The 13,828-nt window shown below is 39.9% G+C and overlaps 1 protein-coding gene across 1 annotated transcript in view; it reads left to right on the top strand.

Annotated features, from left to right (window-relative positions):
- The window catches only part of GALNT9 (polypeptide N-acetylgalactosaminyltransferase 9), a 116,843-nt gene extending 103,310 nt beyond the window's left edge, over nt 1-13,533 (top strand). Inside the window, exons 8-11 of the mRNA XM_042828845.1 lie at nt 989-1,126; nt 3,347-3,442; nt 10,350-10,517; nt 10,797-13,533. Of these exons, the coding sequence (XP_042684779.1) occupies nt 989-1,126; nt 3,347-3,442; nt 10,350-10,517; nt 10,797-10,943 (549 nt within the window). The 3' untranslated portion in view covers nt 10,944-13,533. The remainder of the gene's footprint in view (nt 1-988; nt 1,127-3,346; nt 3,443-10,349; nt 10,518-10,796) is intronic.
- The last annotated feature ends 295 nt before the right edge of the window (nt 13,534-13,828 follow it).

The following is a 13,828-nucleotide window of genomic DNA, read 5'->3' as shown; positions in this document are numbered from 1 at the left end:
AAAAACCTGTTCAGTATTACACTCGTATTCTCTCCTGAAAACAAGGCATCTGTTGGGGATTCTAATAAACCCCGAGCTAAGACTTGCTGCTGTCTTGTAACCCTGCATCAGACACCTCTTGAAAACAAATTTTTCCTCCAGAAAGATTTCTGTACAGGGCAGTTAAGATAGATCCATGCAAAAGCCACCAATTTCACTCCATTTAATTCTTTCAGCATCAGAAAAGATTTATAAATTAGGTAACTCAGTGTCTTGATGTTGAGCTACGATGATTTATCCTGGTTTATCTCTACAGACAATAACTGACGTGGTCATTTTGAAATGTTTGAGTCTGATCATATCAATTTATTTTTGATATGCTTTTATGGAATTTTTTAGTCAAATGTGATTTAAATTCTGGGATTGAATTACAAAGAAGGTATTGAGCTTAAGTGCGTTTTATAGCTTAAGTCTGTGAATGAGCTCCAGTTCCAGTAAAAACTGAATGCTGGTCTATGCAAATGTTTAATGGGGCTTAATTGCTTTTTGAGCAGCTCTGCTTTGAAGTTTTAACAGGTCTGTTCTCATTTACATTCGTGAATACCCAAGGCTGTTAATAGTCTAAACCATGATCAAGCTGCTAGATCTTAGATCAGAATTACAGCTAAATTCCTTATAAATCCGAAAGCAAAGGAGTTCAGGTTTGATTGCAAACTTTTAGAATTGCTGAATGTTAACAGCATTCACATTGATTTTTTTATATTTTGATTTATGTTTGGGGTTTTTTTGCTTGTTCATTATCCTTATTTTTCTACTGACTTGCATTAATATTTATTGTCTGCTCTCCGCAGCAGCTGTTTGATGAGCTGCTACTTACAAAAGAGAAAGTAGGGAGGGAAATACAACTTGGTGCACAAAATGAACACCAATTTGGTTTCAGCAAAAAAAAAAACAACAACAAACAACTGTAAAGTCAGTGTGGTGACTCTATTGTTTTTCTATTTTGTAGAACCCTGGAGTTGATTTTGGAGATGTTTCTGAAAGAATAGCTCTACGACAGAGACTGCAGTGCCGGAGTTTTAAGTGGTACTTGGAGAATGTCTATCCTGAAATGAGAGTCTATAATAACACAGTCACTTATGGAGAGGTACTGTATGTCTTTAAAAACATGATGGCAGCATTACAGAATTCTTTCCATCTTAGTGGTGGGTGCCTGTATTTGCTTCATTAATTCATTTTTGCAAATCCTCCTAGTTGGGGATAAAAAGCCACATGTCCTTGTTCAGATGCAGTTGAGGCTACCATTTGGCAAGCTTTTATCTCTTCAGAAAAAGCCATTAGAGAAAAATTATTCTGCTGTTTTGTGCTCAGAATCTGTATTTTAATTTCTGCCTGTGCACAGTAATAAGTAAGACCCTGGAACAGCTACTCTGAGACAGCTGAATGGCCAGTTAACCCTGATAAAATGATGAATCCAAATGCACTGGAGATGTGTAGATGATTTGGTTCAGGTCAGCTTTCTGGATCATTTCTTTTCCACCTGTTAAATAGCCAAAACCACTGTATATGGTCTAACCTGATCTTTTAGGTCAGACATGCCTTCTGTAATTTTTTAAGGGTTCATCCAGTGCATGTAAGGTAAGGACTGCTGTGTGTCTGTGAACTGGGACGACGTTCCAGGACAGTGTTTTTAAGACTCTGTGTTAATTGTCTGCTTGAATTAGGCAATAAATTTTCACACCAGACAACTACATGGACATTCTTTCCTGCTGTCCCATTTAAATGACTTCATATAAAAATAAGTCAGGCCCTTCAGATATTGATACAAAGTGCAAGTTTTATTGCATAACGCCGCTCTGTATCCTAATACAACTATCTCTGGCAGTAACCAAGGAAAGACATTTAGGAAGTTCAACAAGAGCTATTAGTTACTGTCAGCTCTGAAAATGCTGCTGAGAAGAATATTGGCAGTACTGCCAATGCTGTGTCAATTACACCAGACGGGTAGGAAGCTGGGCTCCAAAAATAAGTTTGTTTCTGTTCAGTGGTCGCATTCAAAGTTCTCAAGTCACACAGGAAGTTCAACACTGCAAGTATCCAATTCATTAAAATTTATGATAAATTGGAGCCACACAAGTTATCTAGCGAGTACAAACTGGAATCGTCCTCTTTCTTACATGCCCATAATAAAAAAACTACAAGCTTCATCCTAAACGATATAAAGCTTGTTATTAGTATTTTCTCTTACGGCTATTTTTCTGGAGGAAAAGGTGTTTGAATTTTCAGGACTTTAAGGAAAATAAATGTATTGAGTAGATGTGAAACATATTGAAACAGTAGTAAAAATATATTTCCTAGTGACTCAATTCACATTTTTAAAGCTGTGTCATAAAGCTGTCTTCATGTTCTTTAGCCTTTATAGTATGAGTCATAAAATAAACCTCCTGAAATTTAATTGCTAGGGAACCCCCTTATCCCATCAGATTGCCTGTTATGTTCATGCACTATAACATAAAGGATTATTTACTGATTTTCCAACAAATCAGGCTGCAGCTATTCCTGTATTGTAGGGGTGGCCAGACAAGTTGATGAGTCGAAACTCAAAGCAACTTGTTGACCGATTCAAATCGCCCATCTAAACAACTTCTCATTTAAGAGATCTGTGAAAATTTTCTGTGTCCAAAATGTGCATTAGTACCTGCAGCCTGAAGAGCTCACAAGAGCTCCAGCACAGTTTCATGGACTTGTAAACTCTTCTTATCTGAGGAGATGCCTAAATTTTTGACTTGACTGTTTCTCTGAACCCCGTCTTCAAATATATGAACCCCTTCTGTGCTGCTTATCATTGCTGCATTCTTTCAATGATGTAAAATGTGTTATATTCTTAATTGAAATAAAATTGTTTAATATGCTCTTTTTGTTCTTATATACACAATAGGAGCAAATAAAAGTGTGCCACAGCCAACACCAGCCTGGGCAGTTCCTTTGCTGTTGGGTAAAGCCACATTTCAGCATGTAGGGTCTACCTCTTTTTCTACACAAGGGTAATTTGGAGCAAAATTTGGCCTGAGTTTATAGAGTGCATTTTATGGGGTTTTGATCCTTGAGTAATTGATAAAAATAAAACTCTGACTTCAGTTAATAATTCTGTAAAGACAGGAGGTTGTCCAAATGATCTGTCTTTTCCTGGAGAGACTGCAAAGTTAAAGTCCTGTCACGTATGGAGAATGTTCCTCAGAGAAGAAGAGAATAGTTTTATCCACCATTTGTGTCAGCAGTTGTGGTACAACTAAGCTTTGTCTGGGAAGGACTTGCATCTTACAGAACAGTTTCTAATTCAATTGTTTTCCTTCTGGTTGTGCTATAGGTGCGTAACAGCAAAGCCAGTGGCTACTGCTTAGATCAGGGAGCTGAAGAGGATGATAAAGCAATCCTTTATCCATGCCATGGAATGTCCTCTCAGGTAAATAATTTAAATCCCATTATTATTGAGAGAACTGCAACTTTAAGAAATTTTCAGAAGAAACAAAAGGTAATTTATTGTGTTTGAGTATGGCAGTATCTCTTCATGTTGCAAAAGAAAATCTTTGACTTCCCTCTAGTCTTTTTGAGTGCCCTTTCCCAGATCTTACAACATGCAAATCTATACTCTGAAGATGCTAATAAGGAAAACAGAAAAATAATGATAATTTGTTTCAATAATGGAGAGATGATTATCAAATTTAGACTGTTTGTTTCCACAAGCAGCTCTTCTCATTGTGACTTGGCATATTTTAGGAATCATACCTCTTTACCTTCAGTGTTGATCGGTCCAATAGGTTCCTATGCAGAAACATTTTAGCAAGATGCTGATGTGATTCCCTAAATGGGCAAAAAGTTAAGCACATATTTATCATTAATTTTGAATGCAATTGAGAATATCTTTTAAATTGATATTTCTCTAAAATTGAACATTTGGGGTTTTTTTAGGTCCCTGTGAATATTATTTTCTTACAGATGTCTGGTGAATTTGAAATGACGTTTCTTCTTTCCTTGCTTAATAATGATATTGTTTTTTAGATACAAGTTGGTTATTATTTAGACCTAGGACTTGAGCTACTTCTAATTAATCTAATTCTAGTTTCATTTAAAGTACTGTCCAAATCAAAACTACATTAATGAATGTTCTCATGCGTAAATAAACTCTGACCTTATCAGGGACTTACGGGAGTTCACCCATATGTGTATTGATTTGGAGTCCTGGCTCATACATTGCCATGGAAGCATAACAGGAGTTGTGAAATATAAATATTGCCTACTGTGGTTAATTGGAAGCTGGTTAAGAGTCAAACCTCATTAGAGCAAAGAGGATAGACTGTAATTCTTACTGACAAAATGTCCAGCCTTGGCAGAATCATTACAGACTCCTGACTGACACTTTCACAGTAAAGGCAGAAGGGACAGAGTAAGGTAACAAAATAGTGTTGTTTAATTAGATGTAAATGAGTTTTCCAAGAAGAGTAGCCAGAGATATCGAGACATTCGGGGAGCTGAGTATCTTGCTCCATTCCAATTTTAAACAGAAGGCTGCAAATTTAAGCCTTTCTCAAAAGTGCCTTTCCAACACATAATCATGCTAGCACTGAAAGGAAAAATGAAATAGATATTTTGCAACCTACATGAGATTCTTAAAATTTCGGGGCCTAAAGCAGCTCACCTCTCAGATAGCATCTAGCTCTGACCAGTTTCTTTCATCCATCTCAACCAAGCTTTCTGTTTACTTTGGACTAAAACTTAAGGAACAAATCATTGCCTGTAAGTAATTGCTGAATAAACTGGGCAGCTCTTCTCAGGTGCAAATAACAATCTATAAGTTACACACTGCCCAAAACATTGAAGATGGGTAGTGACCAATTCAGTCTCTTCTGGCTCAGTTCCACTACTTGTCTCCAATATCTCATCTGTTTGAAATTCCCAAAAAAACCTTTAAAGTACAGCCACAAAATGGAGCCCTCTTATACTAGCATTTTATAAAGGCATAGAAAGAGAAAGTCACTCTTCTCAAGCCCTTACAATCCAAAGTAATCTCTGCATGTGAGAATTATTAAAGTATGAGTAAGGCAAGAAGTTAATCTACCAAGTCATTCTGCAGCAGTTTCCATTTCACTCAGTAAGAAACGCCAGGCAGAAGGCAAAGGTGATGTTTTATCTAAGTTGAGTATTTCACAGACAAGTATGGGTTGGAGCCACTCAAATGCAGCCAAGTTAATTAATGATTACACAGCTGGAAAAGTTCTATCATCTCATCACAATTTACAAAATTAATTCAGTATGAGAACTACAGCTGCACAAACCCTAATCAAGGATATTCAAGCACATAGCATAAAAGGTGTTGACAGCAAGCTTTTTAATATATTAAATAAACATTTTTAAAGCCCCTCTTATGATCATCCTGGGTGAGCATAGTTATCTGTTATGTTTAGCTTTCAGTTTCTGACATTTTTCCTTCAAGCACAGGGCGTATAATAACCCCGCTGAGTTGAGATTTGGGTTAGTTGTACACGCCTACTGAATATTAATGGCAATTAACATGGCGCTCATTCTCCCAGTTTAGGTTATCACTGGTGCTTGATGTATCCTACTGGCTTGAAAACTTCTCAGTAGTTAGGAATATCTATACAAGGTTTTGCATTGGCCTGAGTTGATTTCAGAACTCACTTTACAGAGGAGTATTGTCATTTTGATGTGGGTTCGTGAGGCCTGAAGTTGGAGTCTAATCCTTTCAGGAAAAAAAGATTTGCAAATGCTCTTGAAAGAGCAATGGGAAGCACCATCCGTAGCTAGAGGAATTGTCAGGAAAAGAAAGGAATATACCTGGGGAACCCAAATGGCTTGTCATGTGCAATCACCTGTAATGCCCACTGGGTCTACAGCAGTGCACCATACCCTTTTGTTTTAAAAAACAGCTTAAAAAAAAAAAATGGAAAAAAGAACAACCCCAAAAGTGGCACACAGGTGTTGAACCATCTGAGAGCAACTTGACAGCCTCAGTGGAAGTATTCATTGTCCTGGAGTTTATCTTGAATGCTGCGATGTGGAGCTGAGCACACAGCATGTGAACTGAACAGCATCCTGGATGCAGGGCCTGGCTACCACCCACCCACCCCCACACCACACCCTTTAACACCACACAGCAGTTGTGGTGCTGAGAGCTCCTCGTGCTGAGATCAAGTAGAAGGGAGAGAGATCTCTGTGCTCAGATTCCTGGAGTTTGCGGCCATACAAACAGATGGAATAAAAGCAGATGAAAGGCCTCGCTTTAACTGCTGCTTCAGGGCAGATATTTAACATTTTTCCAGGCAGAGCTATGTTTTTCCATAGCACACTGGATAGCATATCCCATCGCTCAGAGCAGGGCAACGGATGGAAAGGAAATTGCTCGGCAGAAGCAGTGGGTGGCATTCTTTTAAACAACCTGTGTTTGTTATGACAAGCATTCTGGATATTTAAGACATTTCAGGCTCTGTTTCACTAATGTTAGCTTACAGCTCACCTTATCTGGCATTGCTGAGAGGCTGTTAAGTATTTTGTTTTGCTGGGGAAATAAGAGCGAGGGGTTACATTTCCCATGGAACCCGACTGGACTCATCTGTGTGTCTCCTCCAAAGTTGCCTGCTGATCTGTGCTTTACTCACTTGACTGGAAATCGGCAGGGATGGGTTCTCTGAAGTCAAACCCTTCAATTAAGAGCTGACATTTACCTACCAGCTTATGCTCCTGAGGACCACCTTCCATAAGCATCACTGCCTGCTATTTTTTTAATCAGTTGTAGTGACTTTGGTAAACAACCTTTGATGTCTCTTCCATTCTGCTCAGATTTCTGAAAATTGAAAGGAAAAGTGTCCTGTGTTATCGTAGGCAGAGCAGATAGCATCAGGATTAGATCCTGGAGTGGGGAACACTGAAGCTCTAGGCTTCAGCATGTGAGGTCCTTCATCATTAATGGGGCATTAAAAATACATTTCTGTTCTGCAGCTTGGGAATGCGTGGGTATGTAAGGCTCACAGCCCATCAGGACTTGTGTAGAGGGGTTTTGTTTGTTTGATTTCACCAGGTTTGAATATGCCTCAATAAAGGGGGGCTGCCATTTGATTTTGTCTGGCAGGGAATAGATTTGGCATGATGCATCACACCCACAGTTCTAGTGCAAATGCAGAGGTTGTCATTTCGTTTTCAGTATGGAAGGGACAGTTGAGATTGAATTTGAACACAGAGAGTGTAATTTTCATTACTCCATTGATTTGTATTCCAGTTCCTGTTTTCTAGTCTGCAGTACTAAGCAACTTATTTTAATACTTATCATATTTGTGCAGTTTGTATTGTCTCTATGAAGTGATGATATCAAGTCCTTGGAGGGAGACATTATTAATCATATAATGAATCTTAATTTGAACTTTGATGAACCTTAATTTCAGATCTGATCTTGCAGAAGCAGGCACTAAAACGTTCCTGCATCACATGGCTTGAATTGACAAGATGGCTTGGATGCGCTCTCAGAATTTTGCTTTATTTTATTTCAGATGTGCCTCAGTTTTTATAATTTTTGGAACTCTCAGCAGAAAGTACAGATTTAGGAAAATTATGCTGATGCTGTTCCGTTTGTCTCATCATTGTAAGGATATCAATTTCATGTGCCAAGCCATCTTTTATTTTGTTGAGCTGTCACACATCTGCCACTTTTAATATTGGAGACAGTTGAGCAGAGTTACTGTGTCTTCCACTTCCAGGGCTCAAGCAGCAGCAATAGTTTCAGCTTCTTTACAACGCTGCCTTTCTGAGGTACCTGGCTGCTTGATGCTGAGGAATGCAACTCTGGCTGTAGAGATTCCAAAGACAAAGAATATTTTAGACCATTTTAATATCTGTATAGAAAACACTGCTCCTTGTGAACCACAAGGGAAATCAATCTGACAGAGCCGATAGCCCAATATAAAAGGTGGCCCTGATTATCTTGATAAGGCAAAGCCAAGCAGGGTGGTATTTTTAGACCCACAGATTATAATGAAGATGGCAAGATGAGCATATTTCCTACCGAGTGTAGTTTTCAGCAATGCCTGCAGTTCAATTGAACTCTGCTGAGTACTCACTGGTTCTTAGAAGTGTGAAGTAGACATGTTTTACTTAAAAACAGGAATGTGGGATTTTTTTTTTCCCTATGGGAAAAACACAAGTTCATGTGTCAGAGTCAGCAGTCCATTTGAATTTTGAATCACTTTGTTGTTGAGCTTCTTTTCCATATGTCCCCAGTATCCCTATAGGCAGAAAAAAAAGTCTTGATTCATTGTGCAGAAACAGTGCCTCGACTGATGCCACTGCTCATGCCAAGGAGAATCCTCCTGTGCTTATCCCTGTGCTCCCTGTGGTGTGGGCTCTGCCCTAACTGTGTGCTTCAGACAGATGCTCTGAACAGAAGTGGCAGGTGGAGAAAATGAGCACATGCTCTGTCAGAGGGCATTTGGTTTGGGAGCGAGCAGACGGGGCTTTTTTACCAGCAGAAAGATATGATTATTCACAGCGTGGTTCTTCTGAGGTTAATAAGGACGGGTGAAGAAAGCTAGACTCTAATTCAGGTTTTTTTGATTGACTCTTAATGATGTCTCATACACTGGCCAGTAGCATCCAATAAATGCCAGACATTTCTGACCTGCCTTCCCTTTCCTGTTAAGCAATTCCAGCCACATGAGAGCAGTAAGATGAGGCAGGCAATGAATTTCCCAGGTGATAATTGTGCCTCTCCAGTGGCTCCAGCAGCACCCCAGCCATAAAGCTGACTCCGTTGCACAGCCTTTTGGCCACTGTGTGCTGCACTTGAGTACTTATAGGGCAAAATATTGTGCTGGTGGAATGCCTCTGGACTGCAACGCAGAAATGAGAAGTGGATGCTTCAGACTCAGTAGAGCATAATTCTGCTGTAACAAACCTGCACAAAACAGAGCCATGCTGGACATTTATTGAAGAGGTATCTATAAGTTAGAGAAAGAAAACAGAAATATTGTATTTCCAGCTGCATTTCTGGCTGCATGATCTAGAGAATGGAGAGCACAGGGATGCCATTGGGATGCCGCTGGGCCTCTGCTCAGTCTGCTGCCAAATTAACATCATGCATTTTCTGTCTCAGAAGACTCTCCCTCAACTGTCTGGAGAGAAGCAGTAACGAAGGTTTTGATGTTTGTGATGCATAAATGAGGACTCCATCACAGTTATCTCAGTGCTATGTGCTAGGCTGTTGGTACAGCCTGCTAAATGAACATCCTAAACTCACCCCACTCTGTAGGAGAGGGAAATCACATCTTGAGGATCCGGCAGAGAGGGTTTGGAATCAGCCATCCTTCATCAAGGGCAGCCATCCACTCCTTTCACCTGGAGCCTGCTTCCAGCTCTCTTCCATCACAAATTTGCATTGTGACAATTAGCCCTGCTTGACAGGAGCCACTTACAGATACTTTCTTTGTCCTTCAATATTTTTCCTTTGTCCAACATGATTGCAATAAAATACATTCTGGCAGTCTGAGATTCCAAGAAACCAATTTTTCACCTCTCCTACATGCGGATTTTCTTTTCTTGAGGGCCACTGATGTGAGACAGGTGAAATCATCACTTAAAATGGAATAAAGATAAAAATGACTCTTGCTTTGTAAAAATTCATGTCTGATTGTGCTGTACATGTTAAACCACTGGTACTCGCCAAAACTTTTATCCTGATTAAAAGACAAAAAATACTCCAAAATAATCACTGGCTGTCACCTGAAGCATATTTACTGCCTGCAGCGTTTATCACATCACCACATTTCAGAACAGTTAAACCTCACAAAAAGCTGAAATATCAGTGTCATTCTTCAGTGTGTTATTATGGTGACCTGAAGAATATGTTAGCAAATTATTTATTTCCCTCAGGATTTTTTTTTTCTCTTTTATTTTTGGTTACTGGATTTTTTCAGTAGCGTTTATTTACAAAAACTAATTAGAGCTGTTGCTATCGATAGCCTCTAACAGAGCTCTTAAGAGCAAACTGCACAGCAAATTGACATCGTGTCCTTGTTCCATCAAATCCTGCTGAGTGGGTATGATTTACATATTGATTACTTCATCTTCTTGATTGCCCTTTTGCACGAAATATTGGGCTGGGAATGGTGGGGAGCATACTGTGTCCTACGAGAGACCTCGGGTTGCTAAACCAAGGTTCTCAGGCTCTGCCCTGGAGCACAACGTACCGGAGTGGGAAGGGCCTGACCCACAGCACGACAAAGAACTGGAGCTGCTGGTTGGCCTGGTGTCCCATGGCTGGGACTGTGGGGCCATGGTGAAATTGTTCCCTTTGCTTTTCTCCCCAGCTCGTTCGCTACAGCTCTGATGGTGTCCTGCAGCTGGGGCCGCTGGGCTCCACAGCCTTCCTGCCTGACTCCAAATGCCTTGTTGATGATGGGAAGGGCAGGACGCCGACTCTGAAGAAGTGTGAAGATGTCCTGAGACCAGCACAGAGGTTCTGGGATTTTACGCAGGTGCGGAAAACCTCAGAGAGCCACGCGGAAGGGAACTGGAGAGAAAGTGACTGGGAGGATATTTAATGGAGATCAAGAAGGTCTTTAGAGGACTACTCTAGGAATCTCCCTGATGCTTTCTAGGATTTCTCCCCTTTAAACTTTTTATCACTTGAACTACAGAGAATGTTCCGGGCTTTTCAGAGTGCTTTCTAGAAATTACAGATCTAGCACTTTTTTCTCCAAGTCTTTCTGACATTTTCTTGTCCCTTCTTCTAACCCTTCTTTTCTTTCTTTCAGAATGGTCCAATCATCAGCAGAGACACTGGCCGTTGTCTAGAAGTGGAAATGTCAAAGGATGCAAATTTTGGGCTCAGATTAGTTGTACAAAGGTGCTCGGGGCAAAAATGGATGATTAGAAACTGGATAAAACACGGCCGACATTGATTGCTGGGGCTGAGAGGCTGCTTCTCCTGCCATTGCCCATTGCTCAGTGTGCCATATCTTGCAAGGCATTTGTCCTAAAGCAAACTAGTTTGAACAGGACTTGGATCTAAACTCCATAGTTGAGCAATCAATGGAGGAAAAAAAAGAGGAAGAAAAAAAAAGCAAATACATACATGCTCTCTTTGACTATTTCTTGCTACAATAGACAACCTGGGAAGCTTAAGAAAAGTTTTCTGCTTATTTGGAAGTCTTGGGAAGATCAGAAGACTCAGAAAAGTGTGTTCCTAAGCTCTCCTAGGAGAATTAATAGACAGATGTTTCTATGAGTTGAGAGATCCCAATACTGCCTCATAAAGAGAGTTCTCTGATGGGTAGCTTTTTAGCTTTAAGTTATTGACTGGTGCACAAATCCTATGGTGAATAATCATGTGCCTTTTTTATTGTACTTCGTATACGAGAGGACTGGAAAAATCCTACCTTTTCAGCATGTCTGGCTCATTGTACTAAAACGAAGACCTGTAAATAACACTGGTAAACATGATACAATATATGAGAAATTTCAAGGTTGATTGTTTAGGAGTCTCTATCTCTAGAAAGAGACTATTCTGCATATGTTTACAGGTGGTTCTCAACCTTCACGCTGCTAAAAGGCGGCATTTTAGAGACCTCTTCCATAGACACAGATAAACGTTGAATAGGTAAAATAACCACGTTCCATTGTATTGCCACATTTTACATTTCTTGACTGTAAAGGAGTCACAATATAGCACTTGCATATTTAACTCTTTAGAGGCAGTAAATGTATGGGTGGATATGGAGAGGCCTCTGCTGGCCTTCAAGCCCCAAGTACAGGTTCAAGGCTCCCATCCTGCAGGGCTGTGCCTGCAGGTACACTTGGTGTTGTTCCAGCGACCGTCTGGAAGCCGGAGGCAGGGAACACTGGATGCTCGTTACTTCTGCAAATAAGGTGACTTAGTTGCCAACTGTGGAATTCAGCAATTTGAAGCTTCCATTTTGTTGCCCATCTTGTGAAAATGTCAAATGTGAGCAAACATGCTTTGTGAGCACTGTCTAGACAAATTTCCTGAACAAACCAACAGAGGCTTTTCAGTATTTGAAAACAAACACAAACCTAGTGCTACGAGAAGAAGTTCGAGCAGGCATGAACTAGGCAGCTTATATAAGAAACGTTACTCTGAAATATAGATATTTTACTGTATTTGACCTGATGACAGCATATCTGTGAACCTGCATTTAATAATGTATCCAGTGGCTCATTGAAGCCTTGCCCAAGAGGCGGTCAGAGCCGATGACCACAGCCATGGTCAGCAGGCTTTGGGTGCGGGTCAACGACAGACGGCTTTTCACTGCAGTAAATTCAGTCACACTGAATGACAGAGACAGCATCTTAACTTTGTTGTTTAATATTTTATAGTACTTTTAAAAAAGGTTTTGTTTTGTTTTACTGAGCTAGGAAAATAGGTAATTGCAGACACTGCAGTACCATAAATCTTGGTGATCTGTTTCTTGAAGAGCTTTTGCCGTTCCTATTTCAAGGCATGCTGAACAAAATAAATTGGAAACAAAGTTAATTTTTCAAGGGCATGGTATGTAATAAAATATTTACTTTTAACATGCAAATTCCATCAGTTGTTGTCAACTCTTGGTTGGCATCCAGAGAGCACATCACCATATTTTGCCCCATTTTATTTTTGCAATTGTGTGTACAATATGTAATACAAAGTCTGGATTTTAATTTTTTTTTAATTTTTTTTTTTTTGGTGGCTAATAGCTTATCTTTATTTATGTCACATGCACCAGGTTATGCATGAATATATACAAAAGAATAATTATGGCTGAGGTTCTAATATAAAAATGGTTTAAATTCTGCATTTATGGTTACTTGACCTCTAGAACAGCGTGCAGGGAGGGGTAACATCTTGAATTAATCAAGCATTACATTAAAATCATGGATGGGCTCAGTACTCAATCCTTCTTGCAGGGCTGAAACAGAGGTAGGAAGATTCAGGCTAAATATAGATTGGGAGCAGTTGCCCTGCATTTAACCTCATTATGTTAATCTACCAGACAATTAAAAAAGCCAGTCACCGTCTACAAGGCAGGTGTTGAATTCTTGGTATAGAACTTCTATTTGTAAGTGACTTTTGATCTTCTCTCAGATACAATTTAAAAGGGGAAAACCCTATGGAAGTTTTATTTCTTCTTTTGTTTATTCTAACAGAGTGTTATGGCATGGCTGAGGGAGACAGGAAGACAGAAGGGAAAGTTACTTTTACCTGGTGAGTTCTGGGGGGAGCAAAGTGGCAAGTTGTTCACGCCTTGTGTAGTCTTTCAGTTAAACACAGCTAACTGTGAAGGTGGCACAAAGGTGAAAATAGTTATATGTGTGCATACAGTGTGGCAGCTCGATGCCTCACTCCTAGGAATGTAAAGTTACTGCACCCAACAGAAGCGAATGTGCTACATGTTGGTTGTGTTTTTTTCTTGACAAATGGTCAATCTAGACTTGATCCTTGGTTAGCAATAGGGCAGCAAGCTTTTCAACCCTTTGCCCAGGAAAAAGGAGAAATACCAAATCTGCTGCCCTGAAAAATAATGCTGTATTTGCTGTTTAGAAGCTTTGAAGCTGAGAAGACCAGATAGATGTGCTTTTACTGTCAAAGATTTTAAGCAAAAATTATTATCCTTCATTATCACACCACCATAACGAACATGAATTGGCTGTCCTGGGAATTACATGGCTGCACTTTTTTGGTGCTCAGTGCAAAGCATTGGAACGTGGCCACGTGGTCTAACCAAGGGTCAGTCCTGGCAAGCTTTGAGTGCAGAGGTCACGCATCGCTGGAAGCCTGCAAGAACCAGGC

This window comes from Centrocercus urophasianus, unplaced genomic scaffold, assembly GCF_019232065.1.
Source record: "Centrocercus urophasianus isolate 14NV4802_14NV808 unplaced genomic scaffold, USGS_Curo_1.0 seq_30, whole genome shotgun sequence".
In the NCBI taxonomy this organism is placed as follows: Eukaryota; Metazoa; Chordata; class Aves; order Galliformes; family Phasianidae; genus Centrocercus; species Centrocercus urophasianus.
This window is presented reverse-complemented; position numbering and strand designations above follow the sequence as displayed.